The sequence below is a fragment of the Eptesicus fuscus genome, chromosome 13 (assembly GCF_027574615.1).
Source record: "Eptesicus fuscus isolate TK198812 chromosome 13, DD_ASM_mEF_20220401, whole genome shotgun sequence".
In the NCBI taxonomy this organism is placed as follows: domain Eukaryota; kingdom Metazoa; phylum Chordata; class Mammalia; order Chiroptera; family Vespertilionidae; genus Eptesicus; species Eptesicus fuscus.
This window is the reverse complement of record NC_072485.1, coordinates 49647852-49667924: the sequence shown is the minus strand read 5'-3', so window position 1 is coordinate 49667924 and position 20073 is coordinate 49647852. Positions and strand designations below refer to the sequence as shown.

Below are 20073 nucleotides of genomic sequence, written 5' to 3'. Positions count from 1 at the left end.
TTTAGATACTCACTTTTGATATTATGCTTTTAGAGTGCTTATGGATGTGAGGTGATCTGTTTTTTATTCAGGAGATTCAATGAGATAATATATGGGAGAAGCGCCTTGCACAGGGCCTGGCCCTGAAGTAGGCTGAGTTGAAATCTATTTTAGTCAGGGCCACACATCGCACACTGTTCTTCGGTAAGATGTAGGGAAGAGCCCGCACCAGCTTCCTCCCATGTGAATTGGTATTTACAGTGATGGCACCAATGATCAGCTGCCTTTCTCGTGCTTGGTCATCAGTCTCATCTCACCCAAGGCTTAGCTGATAAGCACAACTCATGAGTTAATGTGTGTTGTGTGAGACTCTGCTGAGTCTCTAGGTTACTCTGTTTTTGAAATCTAGGCCCAGACCAGACAACATGCATCAGGAGATAATAATCCCAGGTCCCAGTCCTGGCTCAGGAGCTGGGTGACCGTGGACAAATCTCTGCCCTTTCTTATACTTTCATTTCCATCGTCAGTAAAGGGAACCCAGGCAGTTACATATGATCAACTATTACAATCTAAGTTACACCCAATAAAAATGAGTACCTTTGTGCACCCAGATACACATTCTAGAAAGTTCACAGCACCACTATTAACAGTTAAATCAATAAATAAATTGTGATTGTCACACGATGGAGTATTACAGTGATGAGAATGAACGATTGGCAACTACAAGCAACAATAGGAATGTATCTCACAAGATAATGTTGAGTGAAAAAAAGCAGACACAAAGAACATATACTCTATTATTCTCTGCTTAGAAAGTTCACAAAGAGAGGCTAGTGAGAAGTCAGGATAACGATCAGCCCTGGGAGGGGTAGTGATGAGAATGGCTGGAGGGTTGGGAGGCATGAGGGAGGCTACAGGAGCTGCTTGTATTCTGTATCTTGATGTACAGGTACTGGTTCCATCGGAAGATCCACTTTGAAAATTCATTAAGTGTGCATGTAATAATTTGAGCAGTTTTCTGTATGTATATTGTACTTCAATAAAATTTTATAAATGTATCACAAAACAGATTAATTTTTAAGCCTGGCCAGTGTGGCTCACAATTCCTGGGGGCATCTGCCACTTTCAGAAGAGGAAGGTTAAAATAGCGGGTTAGGTCATACGGGCATAGGATGGGCACTGAATCCAGTAAGACCAGTGTCCTTAGGAGAAGAAGAAAGTTGGACCCAGACAAGCATAGAGAAAGATGGTGGCCACTGGAGTGACAGGAATGCCCGGGGCTACCAGAAGCTGGAGGAGGCAAGGGACTGTCCTCCCCTAGAGGCTGGGAAAGAAGCAGTGCCCAGCAGACACCCTCGTTTTGGGCTTCTAGCCTCCAGAACTGTGAGATAATAAATGTCTGTTGTTTTAAGCCACCTTGTTTGTGGTACTTTGTGACAGCCACCCTAGAAATGAATACACCATCTAAGGGAGAAAACAGGAGCTCCTGCAGATCATGAAGGGGGTTTACAAAGGGTCTGGATCCCAATCAATAATTGGAGGTTGTTTAACCACATCAAAGCCACGGGGGTTGGCCAGGGGGTGGAGAGAAGCCAGCCAGAGCCTCTTGGGGACCCCTTTGATCACTGAAAGCAAAGGTGTGCTCCTCGGGATGAAAAGGATGCATGAGAGATAAAAAGGCCCTGAAGTGAGTGTCTTAAGTGAGAATTCTTTTTGCACGCCCCCCCACCCCCGAACTCTGAGATATTACTAGAGGCCTTTGAAAGCCAGGCTGCCAGTCAGCGTGTCCTTCAGAAGTCCTGCTTGCCTGGACTAAGGCACCCAGAAGGCAGTGGGAAGGGGGCAAGGGCTTCTCTTGGTGGGCAGAGGAGGCAGGGGGCAGGGGAAGTTGAACAACCTCAGCCTATGACATAGCGGACCGAAGGTGGGGTTGTTTTTGAAGATCACATGGATGATGCCATTCAAATGGCCTCTGAATCAGCCCTGGGGGCACGTGTCTCAAGTTCTTTGAGACAGGTGACCTGCTTACCTATCCTCAGGCATCCTGTAATGGACTGTAGACATTAGGAGGAGGTTTTCCTCACCTGGGCATGAGAGTTGAGTGCGTTACACTCGGAGGTGAAACTCTAAGATCGGTGGTTCCTACTGGCGTGGTCTAGCAGAGGAATGAAGATGCTCCCGAGGCATAGTGGCAGGGCAAAGCTTTTAAGGATAGAAAGCCACTTCAGGTGCAGCCAGGCGAGAGTGCCTGGGGTCCCCCAATGCTGTTGCTGTGAGGTCCATGTCATAGGCCACTGAGTTTACTTCCAAGGTCTCCCTTTTCCCTCCCCAGGCCAGTGTGAAAGGTCTTCGTGGTCACAGTTGTAACCCACCTTCCACCCACACCCACCTCCAGATTTGTGCCGCCTGATGGGGCAAGAGTCTCCCTCCATCTTGGCTGGGGAGATATCAAGGGGATTCCTCCCTCCTGTGTTTTCTCTTAGGGAGGAAGGTCAGAAGGAGTACATCTAAGGAGATGCAACCGGATCACCACGGCCAGATGGTGTCTTCAGGGTGAACTTGAGAACCACAGGCCAAAGGGGTCTGCAAAACACTGGGCATTTGGTTCACAGAAGCCGGTTCAGAGAGAGAGAGAGAGAGAGAGAGAGAGAGACCGAGAGACCAAAAGGGAGGCGACACTGCCTTGGGAAGCCGTGTTTCCTGGCCTGGTGTCCTGCTTCTATCTCCTCTGGTGGAAGCTGCCCATTCTTACTCATTCTGCTGAGATTTGGAGTTTTTTGGTTTGTTTCTGCTGTTGGAATTTGAATAGTTTGAGATTCACCATGGTCATTCCCATTACAAAGTTATGTTGTAGCCATTCCCATTCTAAAACTGGAACCTGTGTACAGCAGAGTGACTCTTTCAAGGAAGCTGGGAGGGAGAGGGGAGGAGGACCGGCCTCACTTCACAGACGAAGACCCTGAGGCACAACTGAGTTGTTCAGATCATGCAGAGAGCAGTGGAGCAGGAGTTAAAGCCCTGAACTAGTGACTCTGAGAATGATTAACTAGTTGGGTTGTTTTTTTTTTTTCTTAAGCTATTGATTAGTTTTCAAATCACATACTTACATGTTTAGGACTACTCTATGCACATACTAACTCCCCCCAAATTCTTATGGAAACACCTTCCATTATTCTGGGATGGGAGGGAACTGAATTCCTGTGCCCCAGTTCATTTGGAGCTGCGGCCCCAGGATCAGATTTACAGGGGACCGTGAATGCTGTTTCCCAGTTATTACCATCCTGCTCCCCACCCTCACTGCTCACCCCTTCCCTCCACCTCTAAGGGCCTGCAGAAGCTACCTCACTCTCAGCTGGTCCCCAACACACTCTTATCGGTCCTTTCTCTCCCATCCCCTCAGCCCTGTGCTCTTGGCTCCCTACCCTTGAGACTGGGGACTTGGTTATATGATGCCATGCTTTTCAATTTGGAGCAAAAAAGTGTCCTGAGGGGGTGCATGGCAGCGTGTCAGGGGTACCTGGTCATCTGGACACATAGGGTGCACCTTCCTGGAGTATCATGTTTATGGAAAGATTTTTGTGAGGGGTGCCGGAGGTGAGGTGATTTACCTGTTCTAAACAATGTTTTCCATGTGAGAGTGTATCAGAGGCAGTACAGAAGGAAACATAAAATGCAGCGTGGCAGCTTCGGCTTCTATTCCCAGGTTTCCTCTGAGCAGGGCTTTGCACTGGGGTGTTGGGGAGGGTGGCAATGGGAACTGATCTAGGACAGGAAGAGAAGGAACAGGTAAGCACAAGGCACACGTGCAGGCAGGGACACAGAGCGAGCCATACAGCCTGGTGGCCCACAAGCCAACACCTGGGCCCAGACTCAGTGTCACTTCTCAAAATGGGGTAATGTTGATCTTAAGGATTTTGCTTTCAGGATTAAAAGGAATAATACACGCACCGGACCGCACCTGACTGGGAGGTGAGCTGAATTCCCAGGCCCCATTACCAGCATCAGGGGCGGAGGGCTCCCCAAGGAGCCAAGGTAGCCTCTAGATATTTCTAGAAATGAGCCAGGAGAGGGAGTGAGCATGAAATGCCAAGTGTGCCCTGAGGGCTGAGGGATGGTGCATTGCAGCTTAGGGTCAGGGAAAGGCCGAGAGCTTGTGGCTCGTGAGCAGGAGGAGGGCACATGCGCCCCAGCAGGGGCCCAAGGGAGACTGCAAGAGGTGGCCGGCCTTTCCTGGCGCTTTCCCTGGGCATGTTAGCGCTTGCAAAGCAGGAGCTCTCATCTCAGTTATGTTTACTTTTGGTGGATATTCACTAGGAAAAAAAAGGAATCATTTCACATATTCTATCAGCAGACAAAAGCTTTCAAACAATGGGGAACACAGCGTGAAATGATGGGACTGACCACTTCCTGGAGTTTTACACACTCACATTTCATGAATTTGCATGCATTGGGATTATGAACAAAAAAACCGCCCGACCAGCATGGCTCAGTGGTTGAGCGTGGACCTATGAACCAGAAGGTCACGGTTCAATTCCCGGTCAGGGCACAGGATTCCCGGGTTGCGGACTCGATCCCCAGTGTGGGGCGTACAGGAGGCAGCCGACCAGTGATTTTCTCTCATCATTGATGTTTCTATCTCTCTCTTCCTCTCCCTCCCAGTTCTGAAATCAATACAAAAAAATTAAAAAAAGAACAAAATAACAACCCAGCAGAATCTCAGTCCTAAAAGAGTGCGTGGAAGGCCAGTGCTGTGCAGAAGGGAGCGTTCCTGTTGAGTGAAGGAAATACAAAACCAGGCTCCCCAGGTAGGAGGGGAGGAGAAGCAGGAGGTGGAACTAGGCTAGGCTCTCCTTCCCACCTCCCCGGCTCTGAGAATGGCTCTCTTTGTTGAGGGAATACACCTGAGGTGAGCCTTCTCTTCCTCCATTCGACACCAATTTGCTGGTCAGGTAAGTCCTTCCAGGTGCCCCAATGGGAATCAAACATCCAGCGTTAACTCACCGACTCCCACACGAAATCAAAGCTTAGCCCGGGTCCTTTCACTGAGAAGAAAGAAGTGAAATAGACACTGCCCTCTGAGGTGCCAGACCGAGCCCGCATGGAAATGTTTCTATTCCTTAGACACAAAACCATTTATTTTTGGTCCGTTTCAGTATTTACAGCAGTGCACATGTAACACATTTCAATCCACATGAATAGTTCCCAATCGTGGGAGCAAATTAATCTTTTACAAGCTCCTCAGCAGCGAGGCTAGAAGATGAACAGTAGGTGAAACAGCACACGTTCCCCTGTGCGTGAACCTTCTTATTACAATAAACTCCCACATTGCAGCTCCCCACGTCCAATCGCCGCCACTTTCTCTGTTCATGTGGCAGCCCAAGCTGCCCCCTGCCACCTCTGCCCTGCTGGGGGAGTTCTCTGATCAGCCACCTGGGAGGGGACATGCTGCCATTTTCAGTTTGCAAGGAAGAGCCTGCAGATCTGCTTCCTGGAAGACAGACGTTGCTGACTTGTCGTCGGCCTCCAGAATGCAGAAAACATCAATTTCAGTGCCGCTCCTCAGAGGTGGAAACACCTGCCACTTCCTTTCTCAGTTGCAATTAACATGCTGCATCTCAGCATTGATTGATTCCGAGCCGCCTAACACAGCCAAATCAAGGTTTAAACGAAACAGTATATAACCTGATATTATTTTTCACAGTTTTAGAAACACGAACTTATTTGTGTTTTTATTGCCAAAGCAGCACTACAATAGTTGGGGCTGTAAGTCTTTATGCTTAAGATGAATGTGAGTAGACTAGGTTGATGCTTCTAATAAAAATAGTTCTTTATCTTTGTATTTATTTGGGAATGGCACTTGTTTATGTTTGTATTATTTTGCGTGTGGACAGAGTGGCAGAAAAATATTCTTTCTGTATCCCAGCACCTAGCACAAGGCAGCAGAACCCCAATGGGCGTTTGGAGAATGTTTCTTAAACAAATAGATAAATAAATGAGTGGTTTGGGAGAGCAAGCTTAAGAACTGTCCTCTTGGTCCAACTTATGAAAAATTCTGAACTTAAGACTATCATGAGTTCAGCCAGTGTGGTTCAGTTGAGCATTGACCTATGAATCAGGAGGTCATGGTTCGATTCCTCGTCAGAGTACATGCCCGGTTTGTAGGCTCAATGCCCGGTAGGAAGCAGCCGATCAATGATTCTCTCATCATTGATGTTTCTGTCTCTCTCTCCCTTATTCTCTGAATAAAATATATATATATATATATATATATATATATATATATATATATATATATATATATATATTTAAAAAAAGACTATCATGAGCCTTTGGTTTAGCTTAGAAGCTGTGTGAGACTATGAAATAGGACCTGCGGCTGGCTGGGGCTTTCCGTCTCACTCAGAGTCCTACATTGCTTAGCTTTGATCACAAGTGATCTTTCAGGGGACAGTGAAGGCCGTGTCTGTTTTCATCATAATCTTACTCATACCGCATACAAAGAAACTGTCTTCAAAATGTACAATATTATACATTTTGAGGGCCTAAGAACGGTCTCTATTGTGAATAAGGAATGGAATCATTTAAAATACTTTAACAGCCGCGAAGTTTGCGTCCTTTTGGAAATGATCACTGAAATAGTTTCTAGGTACTGGTAAAACGGAAGGCCGGTGCAAGTATGAGATTTATGTCTTAACTTGGCCAGATAAGACCGAGTCTTAAACCACAGAGTATAGTCTGTGGAAGAAAAAGTGAACAAATTGCTTCTCTCATCTATTAACAGAATACTAGAGCCAAGAACTACCTTCTTTCTTGGCCTTCTTGGGAGAATCTTTCTTTTAGGTGGAAATAGAACAAATTTAAATAAGTGGCAGTTAATTCTTTTGCACAATAACAACCCAGACATTACACAGTTGAGCATCATCTGTTAAATGTACGCAAGCATCCAAAATGCACTTGTGTATAACTGACAGAAAAGTCTGGGCTTGAATACGTCCACACATTCTAGAATGAAAACTGAAGTTATATATCCCCTTCTTAAAAGAGGTAATATTCCTGCACATCCATAGTCTTACCTCCAAATGCCTGGTGGCTGGAAATATTAGTTTGACTATCTCCATAAATCTTTAATACTACATAACTCTCTGCCCCAAACATCTGAGTTATTTGTATATTAAATAGCTTATGTACCAACATTTTAGTGAAAATAGGTCTTCTCCAAATTATAATGTAGGAAAACCAGAATTCTGAGGAAATCATATTAGCAATTTCCACCAAATAAATAACATAGATAAATAGCCATAAGAGACACAGTTTTCATAGATAAATAGGTAGGTAGATAGATGCCTATACATGTTTCCTAATATCAGAATTCAGGCACTAAGAGACTTGATTCTGAAAGAAAGGAGAAGGGGAAAAACCCTACAACCTTAGGAGCTTGATATACCATGGAAACATCGTGTATTAACATGACCCAAAACATTGGCTGACTCAGGAAATCCAGTTATACTTCCTATTTCTGGCTTGTCGGCTGGCCAGGTCCATGTATTATAGACAGCATCTCAGACAGAAGTGGTTCATGGCTCAACTCATATTGAGGGAAGTTAGGTCTCCAGTCAGAGCTGACGGTTCGCAAAGCACCTTTTGTCCAATGACACATTTTAAACACGTGCAGAAACGAGAGAGGCCAAACATACAGCAACAAAGGGTCCTCCAGTCTGCCTCTTGTCAATGACAGAGCCAGTCTTCGAAGAATCCCATTGAGGGAGAACAATCAAATACTTTATGACAACTGATCACCATTTTAAATCTTTTCTTTGGTTCCACATGAACCATCAAAACATCCAAGGAATTCTACATCAGTGCACAAACTCCATCTCCCAGCTTTCCTTGTACATTGACAATGTCGTTACAAAATCCAGGACCCAGTTTGGGATTTGGTAAGTGGGGTCACTGCACTCAGCTACACCTTGAAGTCGGAAGTGGTTCCGTCCTTGTCCCGTGGGTTCCTGGGCCACCCCGGCAGCGTCTCAGAGCCACTTCTTTGTTTCGGACCCAAGGAGACCACCACTGGGACAGGTGCCTCGCCTTGGGTCACCAGCGTGTGCATTTTTACGGCAGCACCAATCTCACCCATAGTTCTATCAGCAAATGAAGGCGTTTCCCTTTGCCATTCCCAACAGTTTTTTAAAAGTATTCATTTTTCTAAAAATGCTTTCCAGGATGTCCCAGGGGCCATAAGGGACAGTGCTCTGAGAATAAAAAGCCTTTCTAAGCCAATAGTACGTGGTGAAAACTAGTGATCCTGCTGGTACAAAGTTAAAGTTTTATTTCCTTTCTTTTTAAATAAAAATCAAGGTTCAAATGTTCTACTAAACTCTCATTGCTTATGGATATTATATTAAGGCTTATAAATACACCTGGTAAATTAAATCCACCCTGGATTGAATTAACACCTGCTATGTGAGTTATTTGCTTTATGTAATCAGTAATCTCAAGGTTTCTCCTCTTTCGCTGGAAACACAATTTAAATATTAACCTAATCTTTAAACGACTGTTGCTTCCTTCTGACATTTGGAAACCAGTCATCCATGGGAAAAAAAAAAAAAGGGCAAATGTGGGTATATTAATGAAAAGGCAGCTTCTTAAAAAATCTTAAGATGTGCAACTCAATGCATTGGGCAGATACATGGTAAAAAAGCAGAAGGAAAGTCAATCTGTGTCACCTTCTAGGGAAAACAATGCTGGTCACCTGCCAAGGTCACCTCCAATCGGAGAGATCTGCTGAGGTTGACTGCCAATTTCAAAAGCGTCTTTGTATTTTCTTCATTATAACCTCTGGAAGGATCTGGGGCAGCTGTAGCACATGTGAGAGAATTTTAATTTTTGAAAACATATTGCCGTATGGTATAACTCAAGTCGCAGGTCTGACGAATGCTGCCAAAGGAAGTAGGAGTGTGTGAGGTGTGCTCGGCAGGATGGCAGGATCGGGTCCTTGGCTGGCTCCGAGGGGGAGGGCCCTGCTCACGTCCTGCTCAGCTGACAGCCCCTGGAGAATATGAAGCTTTCAAAGCGCTGGTCTTCAGCCTTTTCTTTGATGCGCTGTTCCTCTAAGGAATCCACAAGTCGGTCCCTCTGCTCAATCACTTGCATCATCTCAGCGAATATTTCTCGCTCCTCGTTTAGATCGTTCTCATCTTTCTGGCTCTCTAAAGAAAGAGAAAAAGAAAAACATCGGACCTCAGGTAAGATTTGGCCCCGGGAGAGCTCTTGGCCTCTGCATTCTTGGTTGTCCCGGACTTGTTCTGCCCTTTAATTTCCATGGAGAAAACAAGGAAAAGAATTGAACGCCAGGGAACGGCCCTCGAAGCCACAGATTAGAAAGGTGGTGCTTTGTGCTGCGGGCAGCTCAGTTTCCAACTTGAGACTATATATAAAGTGACAGGGGAGAACCCCTTTGTGAGAAAAAGAAGTTAATATCAGACAAGCCCTACCAAGGCCTCACCCTCCCCTTTTCTGCACAAAAAAAAAATGTCCACAAACAACAAACTGTCTGTTCTCCCTAAACATGTCTGAGCTACAGCAAGCAGAGTTTCTAAGCAGACTGTCTGCACCCGTGGCCAGTGCTTCAATTATGAGAATCCTTTTTCAATTTGTAGTTAATGATGAACCGTAGCCCTTTGGGTAGAGACCAGGCGGAAGCACAGTGAGGCACAGCTGGCCAATAGGAGGCTGTGACTGCTCTTCCCCTCAGCCTTTCGGAGCACGTGGCCTACTTCCTACATAGCCTGAAATAGCCAACTGCCTGGGGGAGATACTATTGTTACAAAGCCAGGGAAAGGGGAAGAGACAGGTACTGCAGTCATGCCTCTCTGACATTCAAAACAGGACTTTAAAGCCAAATTTAAGTCTTGTCATCCAGATTATTGCCTTGGGAGACTTCATAAATTCCTTCAGCCCCTTCCGTTTAATACATCAGGACCAAGGTGAGCCCCATCCCAGAGTGGAGAAGGGCCACCGTCCCTCACATCGGGCTTGGATCTAGGTGGGGTCAGGACAAAGGTATATATGACAACAGGGAGATAAAGAAGCACCATTCCCTTCGCAGCTCCTGTTTTATGGGCCGGTGAGAACTCTGTGTTCCAGTCTCTCCATTCTGTACCTTAGAACCGCCAAGGGGGCCGGAAATGTGGTATCATTTGATGGGAACACTGGAGGCCCAAGGACGTTGCCTCATGTCTTGTTTGGAACGCTGGGAAGAAGCCAGCCAGAGGGCACCCTATGTATGAACAGGCAGTACTCTGTGGTTGGGCAGAGAAATAGGGAGTGAGGGTGACTCCCCCGATCTTGGTCTAATGTGTGAGGCATGGGTGGAGCCTAGAAGTGCTCACTTGCTCCAGAGCTGCCAAAGGGAGCTGGCCAGTGGGCCTCTGGGGCTCCCCCAGGATGAGGAGTGAAGTGGCCCCACAGTGAGACCAGGAGGTGAACCGTGGCCAAGCTGAATGGAGGCTGCTCTGAGAGGCTGGTGAGCCAGGGAACGCCCTGAGGCTCCAAGCGCGCCCAGACAAGGGCAGGCTGTGGATTAGCCAGCCACACACCTTCGCTGCAAATGCTGGCAGAGAGAGTGGCAGCCCGATGACAGCAGACAGCTGCGAGGGGACTCCGTGACTCAGCGCAACCCACCCAGGTTCCTAACGCCCAAAACTCACACAAACCTGCCTCTCCCCATTACCTGGCAGTCACCTTGGGGGGAAAAGCAGAAGGAAGGGGTGGCCATCTGCAAGATCGAACATTTTCATCCCAAAGAGACTGAGATTTTCCTACAGGAACTGTTTAAAATATTGCATCAGACTAAGTTTACCAGAGAAGGAGGTATAAAGTTCTTTTTTTATTCTTCTTGCTAATTAGTGGGGTGAAGCTTTTGTGGAAGATGAGCTCAGATACAGACAAAATGAAGAAGCTGCATATTTTTTTTTGGTACACCTGAGAGGGCTGAGAAAACTATGACCATCAGTCCTCAGTAAGAATTGTTTTAAAAAAAGAATTGAAGGTTGGCTAATGGAGTCTTCGGTGGTATTTATTTTACCACCCCTGAAAAAGAATGAATTAAAATCGGTATCAGATGTGTGAATCAGACCTCAGTTATACACTATGGTTTGTTAATCAAGTATATTCCAGGTTGGTGCTCCTTATTTGATAATCAACCCAGTAAAAATTTTAAATTTCTCTCAATTTTGGCTTATCATCAACACACCCATTTAAGCCCTTCCTGACAATAAAAGGTGATGTCCCGAAGAGTGCAGCTCTGTAAGGGTTTTGTCAGAAATAGAACTCTTGCTATAAAGAAACAGTCTGCAAGTCAATACTAACAGGAGACCCCGAGTCTGTGGTGATCTGTTCTTTAATTTCAGCCCTATCATTTATCTTGAGCATGCTTGTTAAGTTCTCAGACTCGGTTTTCTAATCTGTAAAACGGGGATGAAATACCGAAATAAAAATATCCATGATGATGACATCAAATAGTTACTAAGTGCTTGCCCTGTACCCATAGGTAGGCAATGTTCTGTCCATGAGGTATAAAGGAGTCATTTGACTTGTTCTTTCAGACCTATGGTCTTCATGTAAGAAAGCCATGCATGGGTCTGGCCCCACAAGCACACAGTGCAAAATAGAGTGAATGTGCCCAGCTGCCTGGAGCCAATGAATGTGTAAATCAGTATATCATGCCAATTGCGTTTACTTCAATTCTCTGTCCTTCATGGTGAAAATAATTTCCTCACGTACAATGCCCTGGCCCCGCCATGCTGGGAGGGATGTTTCCTTTATCGCCTCCAATGTGGTCCCAAAACCCCTGTGTCGTGGCGCTCATCTCACTGTACCATATTCCTGGACAGGGTGTTGGCCTCCACAGAGAGACCACAGGGCACAGTGGGTCTCCTCCATATGCCAGTCACACACTGGATCCTCCATAAATATTTGGGTAAGTGAATGAATGGGTAAGTGAATGAATGTGTGAATAAATGACTTTGTTCCTATTCACACTTGGGATGGAGCAAAGTGCTGCTCTCCCAGCCCGAGTGAATGAAGCTGGATGGGGACTGCTGTGCTGCGGGCGGTGGGCAGAGGGAAGGGTGGCTTTGTGCTCCCCTCTGGCTCCCAGGAAGAAGGGCCCTCCCCTCTGAGATGTGCAGCGTGCTCTGCTCAAGTGTCTTTCTGGGGGGAAATGTCTTTAACAAGCGTGCTCTGCTCAAGTGTCTTTCTGGGGGGAAATGTCTTTAACAAGCACCCAAAACACATCACCGTACTCACCCTCCTTAAGCATTTTCTCTCTTAATTTCTGCTCCAGTCTGCTTTGATGATCTTCTAATTCTAGCTCTTGGGCCCTAAGGATGAGAAAGCATTCAGACCTTATCAATACTGGAGATGTGTGAAGACACACTGGCACATAAGCCCACTGACAGTAGCTACTGCATTCTTCTTCCCTCTTAAAACTGGAATATCTCTAAACTGGACGTTTTGCTGCTGCCGGTCACTGAAGGTGCCAAGAGGATTGCTGAGATGTGCTGGGCTCAAGAGATGATGGGAGGAACTGAAGGGCGAGATGCGACCTCCGTAGGCTTTTGGAAGGCCATGTAGGCCACCCTTTACTGAAGGGTCATTAGGAAATGACCAGAATAGTCCAGGGGGAAGCAAGGCCAATCTGAAACTCTTCTCTCTTTTGAGGGTAACATGACTTCAAGTATCACCTATAGCCACTCCCAACTCTGACTGTGGTGGACAAGAAAAGGAGAAAGCAGAAACAGGAGACATTTTGTCCAGGTGGAGGCAACAAAACTCAGACAGCCATCTGGTTAGGAGCTAGGAAAAAAAGAGCCAGTGGACCCTGGCCAGGTAGCTCAGTTGGTTAGAGCATGGTCCTGATACACCAAGGTTGTGGGTTCAACCCCCAGTCAGGGCACATACAAGAATTAACCAATGAATCCTATATAATAAAAGGGAAATATGCAAATAACCTGAACAGCAGAACAACTGAACAACCAATCAAAGCGTAATATGCTAATGATATGCTAAGGCAGCTCTACCACTCACTATGAGGTGCACTGACCACCAGGGAGCAGATGCTCTGACCAGTAGGTTAGCTTGCTGCTGGGGTCTGGCCGATCAGGACTGAGCGAGATGGGCCGGACATGCCCTGGAGCCCTCCAGCAGTCCCTCCTTGGCCTGATTGTGCACCGGTGGGGTCCTTCAGCCTGGCCTGCACCACTCTCACAATCCAGGACCCCTCAGGGGATGTCAGAGAGCCGGTTTCAGCCTGATCCCACAGGCCACTCCCCTTGGGAGAGCGCCAGACACAGGGCTCATGGCTGGCAAGCACTGCTGCAGCAGCATGAGACTCTCCCAATCAGGATTGATTGGGTGCAAGCCCGAGGCAGGCACAGTGGTGCCAGGATGAGTGGGAGCGGCAGATAGGAGCTGTAAGAGGCATTGGACTGCGGTTTTGCCTGATCCCTGGAGGCCACCCAGAGGGACCCCACCTGTGCATGAATTCATGCACTGGGCCTCTAGTGCATAAATAAGTGGAACAACAAATTGATGTTTCTCTCTCACTCTCATCAATGTTTCTATTTCTCTATCCTTCTCCCTTCCTCTCTCTCTAAAATCAATAAAATAAAAAGTATACATTAAAAAAAGAGGTGGGTCCATCATATTTTTGTGACTATATAGATAAGCATGTCTAATTCTGGAGTTTGGTTCGTGTCATGGGTTGAATAACGACCCTAAAAGACATGTCCATGTCCTAACCCCTGGAGCCAGTGAATGTGACCTTGTTTGAAAAAAGTTTTTGCAGATGTAATATATGTAGTTAAGGACCTTGAGATGAGAACATTCTGGATTATCCCAGTGGACCCTAAGTCCACTGACAAGTATCCTTATAAAGGAAGTGGATGACACAGACACCCAGAGAAGGCCATGTGAAGACAGAGGCAGAGAGTGGAGTGATGCAGCTACAAGCCAAGGGATGCCTGAAGCCGCCAGAGGCTAGAAATGCAGAGGGCGCATGGCCCGGCTAACATCTTGATTCAGCCTTTCCTCTTCCAGAGCAGCGAGGGAATACATTTCTGTTGTTGTAAGACACACAGTTTGTGGTAATGAGTTATTCTGGCCCTAGGACAGTAATACAGATAGCAAGCTCACCTGGGCTCTCATATTTAGCCAAGCCATTATCAGTAATAAAGGTGATCTTTTGATGTTTCATCTATTGGCTTGGTAGTCTTATTTCTCACCTGGTCCAGGACCCAGCCAGGGGAGAGGAATAGAATGTATTAGGCATCTTAAAAGATAGCTCCCCCGACCCCAATTACCTCTCAGGATTGGGGTGAAAATGAAACGAGACAGCATAAGTGAAAGCACCCACATTAAATGTTACTTTCTCTCCAGAATGGTGACAGGTATCGTGACCTTCAACTTTGTCAGAGGGTGTTGATATTCATCTCTACTTTCTTTAAAAAAAAAAACTGTTTAAAAATATTTCTTATTGATTTCTGAGAGGAAGGAAGAGGGAGAGAGAGAGAGATAGAAACATCGATGAGAGAAAAATCATTGATTGGCTGCCTCCTGCACGCTCCACACCGGGGATGGAGCCTGCAACCTGGGCATATGCCCTGACTGGGAATCAAACTGTGACCTCCTGGTTCATAGATCACTGAGCCACACCGGCCTGGCCTATCTCTACTTTCTGATCTTCAAACCAGGCTGCCGCCCCTTATTTAGAGAAGACAGCCAGACATCTCAGCCTTCAACTCGCTAAAGCCATAAGGAAGTGCACCGGCCACTCCTGCCAAGCCTCTCCTGCGGTTCACACTCTGAGGCCAGAGACATGCTTCCCCGTTGCAGGTGTGTGGTTGCAGGTGGGTCCCTTTGGTCTGGGCAGCAGGGATGGGTTGAAAATACTTTTTCCAAATGCCCTCCAGCTCCAGCCCCATTACCTGAAATCTAGTTTAGCTGCAGGACTTCACAGACAGAATAGGTAACTGAAGATTCTCTGCACTAATGCCAGCATGATATGCAAGGCATCAAGTATCAATCTGCCTCAATCACAATTCTGTATGCACAAGAAGAAAAAACCCCGGGACGGCCACCTAGGCGGGCGAGCCACCCCACTCCCGCCCCGCGCTGCGTTTAGGCCTCACTGCTATCTGTGTTGCCTTACTTACATGATCAGTAGCTCCGACTCATATCGCATTAATTTATTCTTCTCCAGAACCAGCTTAAACCATTCCTGCAAAAGCTGTGCTTCATCCTGTGTGCCTGAATCTGCTTAAGAAATCAACGACAAATGGGTTAGATTGGCGCTTCTCTCCACCTGATCAAACTGTTTTGGAGCTACTTTAGTGGACCATGTTTGTAGCAAAAAGAGCTCAGCAGGCAGCAGTCCCCCGATGGCCTGTTGATGCCTCCAGGTCAGGGACATGAAAAATAAAACCCACCTGTGCATGCCCTAGGGGAGGTCCTCTTCCACATTCAGGACATGAATACTTCAGTTCCAAGGTCATATACCCTTGATAATGTCCTGTCACAAATGACCCTTCTGTCTACTTATATGTTCTCAGGAAAACTTCTATAAGTTTGTGCATCACATCCTTCTCCGAAGAAAACCCAAATAACCCTGCTGGTTACTATCTCCTTCTCCTCCAACACCAAATGCCCACTGAGTGCCCAGGTGGGGTGTGGCTTCCTTCATGGAGCAGAGAAGCTCATACCCCATTTGGTCATAAAGGAGTGGTGATTGGCATTTAGATTTTTGGCAAAAAGAAAAGGCAAATGAATCAATAATGTTATTAGCTTTGAGATTCATAGAGAAAAAGTTATATCCATATAATCTTATAACTTAGATTATGGTTGAGCATTGACCCTCTGAATCAGGAGGTCACAGTTTGAGTCCTGGTCAGGGTGCATGCCTGGATTGCAGGCTCGATCCCCAGTGTGGGATGTGCAGGAGGCAGCTGGTCAATGATTTCTCTCATCATTGATGTTTCTGTCTCTCTCTCCCTTCCTCTCTGAAATCAATAAAAAATATTTTTAAAAATGAATTCCCTTATCTCTCTGTCTCCTTTTACTGATAAGGAAAATGGGATCCAGGGAGATTTATATGCAATGCTCTAAATTATATATTTAGTTAATGTGCAAACTGGTGCTACAGTGCAGCTCTTAACTTCTGATGAATTCATTCATTCATTCATTCATTCATTCATTCAAGAAATACGTGTTGGGTAGGGCCTTAGGTACTTGGGATTCAGTGATAGATAACCCATCAAGGAACCGTTCTCAACCTTTGAGTGAAACACTTCTATAGACTCTAAATGCATCCAAATGGTATCACCCATCCACATTTCTATGTCTTCTCTGTTAGGAAACGTTGGTAACAAAGTCATTTCCTGAAATCAAGCTTCCCAGCGTGGGCCATATCCATCGGCACCTTGCAACTCCACTCAGAAAAGGACATGACATTTGTTTTTCATGGTTTCTTAGTAAACACCAGTGCTTCCTCAGTAATCTCTAAATGTCTTTCTAAATAGTCACCATTTTAAAAACAATCCTACCTAGAGTTTTGACAGGGGTCAGAATTCATGTTTCTTTCCCAGGTGAAAAGTGGAAAATGTGCTCGTCTCTAGGTCTTTCGGCTCTGCAAGGCTTCCTGAGTTTTCAAAGACTGAGGTTACATCTGCGAGTGTTTTCAACACCAGAGGGTTAATACGGCTCATTCAACAAATTCTGATTGAATAATGCCACATCCAAGGCTCTACGTATGTATCATCTTACACCGGGACTTAAAAATCTGAGTTCATTGCTCTCCCTTTTTTCTCACCTGTCCAGATTCAATTTCCTCTTCTAGATGGTTAACATTTCTAGATTGAGGACCATTTGCCTCGATAAAGAAAACAGAAAAGCTGGGAGTTGAGAATCCTGCTTTTCCCCATCGTGTGACATGATACCATCTGCCTCAGCACAGGGTCTGTCCTCTCCTTGTTCCCAATCCAAAAGAAACAGCACTATTTTGCCGTCTTCAGAGTATTTTTTGTTGTTGTTTTTCAGATTCAGCCTCTTTGCTGCATTATACCCTCAGGCTCCAGCCGCCTTTTATCCTGGATTTCATGTCCCTTTTCCAATCTTCCTTATGTGTCCTTCTAAAATCTGGCCCATTAGAGAGTCCCCTATGCAGTCCCACTAATTTGTTTGTTAATCTTCACCCGAGGGTATTTTTCTATTGATTTTTAGAGAGATTGGAAGGGAAAGGGAGAGATAGAAACATTGATGTGAGAGAGACACATTAATTGGTTGCCTCCTGCACGCACCCCAACCAGGTCCAGGGGAACCTGCAATCAAGGTACATGACCTTGACCAGAATCGAACACAGGAATCTTCAGTCCGCAGGCAGATACTCTATCCACTGAGCCAAACCGGCTAGGGCCCCACTGATTTCTATTGGTGCTGTTCTCCACAAACACAGGTTGAACTGAATTGATTGATTTAATTTTTTTCCAATGGAGTAATTTGTAATTTTATAGCCTACAGTTCATTTTTTTTAGAGTCTTCCTTTCCTCAGTAGTCAAAAATCCCTTTAAGGGATCTTCGAATGTGGACTCCTGTGCAGATTCCCAGGAAATCTGCCTTTCCAAAGACTCGGGTCCAGGGGATTGTGCCTTGTCCATACTGGCCTTGCTCTCAACTCCAAGGATGCACCAAGACTTTGCTCCATGCTCTCCATGGACTCACTGCCTCTCGTCAGAAAACTTCCTGTGGGTCCTGGTGAAGCCTGGACCAGCGTGGCTCCTCCCTGCAGATGCAGCGAAGCGAAGTGGCAGAGAGCCTGGGCTTGGAGATCCAGCGGACTGGCTCAGCCACTTAACCAATGTGTGACCTTGGGCAAGCAACCTCACATCTCTCCACCTCGGTGTCTTCCGGTGAAAAACAGGGATGATGGTAGTACCTGCCTCCTAATTAGGTATGGGGATTTGGTGAGATGGTGCATGTAAAATGCTTACCACGGTGGCTGGCACATAGCAAACAGTCAATAAACTGTCCCATTGCTGTTAACACCTGCTGTTTCTTCCAGTGTCGACTTCTATCTAGTTTCCTGTGGGTTATTTTCGGTTCGCCTTTAAAAGTCAGCTAGAGTGTAATCCCTGGCTTGGTTCTACATGCCTAAACTTTGCCTTGTGACTTCACTTGAGGTTAATAAAAACTCTTAACAAATTATTATTATTTTTGGCCCCATGTAAATGAGAAGGTCAGATGGCTGCTGGCTCATCAGCACCTGCTCGGGAGGACGCCAGCGCTCTGCCTGCAGGGATCATTGGCTCAGGCACGTCTCTGTCTGCGGCTGCTGTGGGACGGGAAGCCTCTCTAGGGCAGGGGTGCGAGTCCTGTGTCTGGGAACCAGGGCGCAGCTAGAATGGTGCTGCCAGAGGGCGTGCCGCCCTGGCTCTGTCTAGATAGCTCGGCCACCTACCCCTGACGGCCTCCTCTGCCAGTGTTACCACCGGCTGGTCTTCATTAGCTCACGTGTACTGTACTCATATCATGCCTTTTCTAGACAGAATGCAAGGTTTCCACTTGCTCAGGTGGAGCAAAGTAATCAAAACTCAACACAACTTTTTATTAATGGAGTTATATTTTGTGCTCTGAAACTTTTATTGATTTCAGAGAGGAAGGGAGAGGGAGAGAGATAAGAACATCAATGATGAGAGAGAATCATTGATCAGCTTCCTCCTGCACACCCTACACTGGGGATCGAGTCCGCAACCCAGGCTACTTTTGTGCTTTTGACAATCGATCCTGGGGCCCTTTAGTCCGCAGGCCGACGCTCTATCCACTGAGCCAAACCAACTAGGGCTGGAGTTATTTAAATTGGCCCACTTTTTCCCCAAGTGAGCTCTAAAAACTACAAAGCAAGTTTGGTTACTCCCTACTGAAGTTGTCGGATTACCCTCCACATTCAAGTTCAAATCACCTAGCTGGACAACACTCCGTCCCTGCTTCCAGTAGAGGGACTGGCACTATGGTCAGTAACTTTCTCCCCAGTGAATAATAACAATACATGAACAATCTAGTCTTTAAAGTCACGGCTTTCCAACCATTTTCTTTTGTTGGTAATGCTGAATACTCCTCTGATTGTGTACTGATGTGTGGTGTGTTTTTTTCTAGGTTGGGTCTTGTTTCAACGCTGTCTGATTTTCAACTCTCTGATTCTTCAGATGTGATTTCCTGCCTCCACAGAATCTGTGAGAATCCTCGTCTGGTGTCTGCTGCACTTCTGTGTCTTCCACATCCTCACGGATGATCTGGGCATGAAAGGGCAGTAGAGGATTTGCAGCCAGAACCCTCTGTAGGACGTCACTGGGTAGGCGTCTCCCCCGGAATGGCCGGGGTGCAGCCTCTGCCTCTCCTTGCTGGCCTCTGGTCGGCTCTTAGCTCCTGTGCTCATCCCCAGCCCATTTCATTTGAATCTCTAGCCAGGCCTTCTGTACCCAGCGCTCCGGGTACCATGACCTCCCACAGGCGCCTTACACATGTTGGTGACGATCCAGAACACTGCACTATGGGTGTGGCCTGATTCAGTCTTGACCAAGCCAGGATGCTGGAAGGAAGCGCCCCCCTCCTCTCCTCTCCCCGCCTCCCCGCCGCCCCCCCACCCCCCCACCATCCCATTCCGGGAGCCAGAGCTGCAGTTGAAAAACAAAAGGTCTAGTGTCCTTCCTTTTGAAACACTTTTTTCTTTTGGTTTTGTTTTGCTTTTGGCTACATATCTATTCATTATAAATAAAGCTTTTCTTGCTTTAGAATTTTATTGAAATGATATTATACTATATGTAATCTTCTAAAACGTGCTTGTTTTAAAATTCCACGTTATGTTTCTAAAATGCATCCATGTTGCCATTCATTTTCCCTGCTGTGTATGCAGTCTTCAGTTGTATATGCCACGGCGGGCTATGCCACAATTGACCCATTTCCCTATTAATGGACATCAAGGTCATTCTTAGTGTTTTGCTATTGGGAATGATGCTGCTGTGAAGGTTCTTGTATGAGTCTTCTAGT

The 20073-nt window shown here is 46.3% G+C and overlaps 1 protein-coding gene across 1 annotated transcript in view; it reads right to left on the bottom strand.

Annotated features, from left to right (window-relative positions):
* Positions 1-8939: 8939 nt before the first annotated feature.
* The window catches only part of MICAL2 (microtubule associated monooxygenase, calponin and LIM domain containing 2), a 206111-nt gene continuing 194977 nt past the window's right edge, over positions 8940-20073 (bottom strand). Inside the window, 3 exon segments of the mRNA XM_054724629.1 lie at positions 8940-9185; positions 12286-12359; positions 15192-15291. Coding sequence (XP_054580604.1) covers positions 9001-9185; positions 12286-12359; positions 15192-15291 — 359 coding nt within the window. The 3' untranslated portion in view covers positions 8940-9000.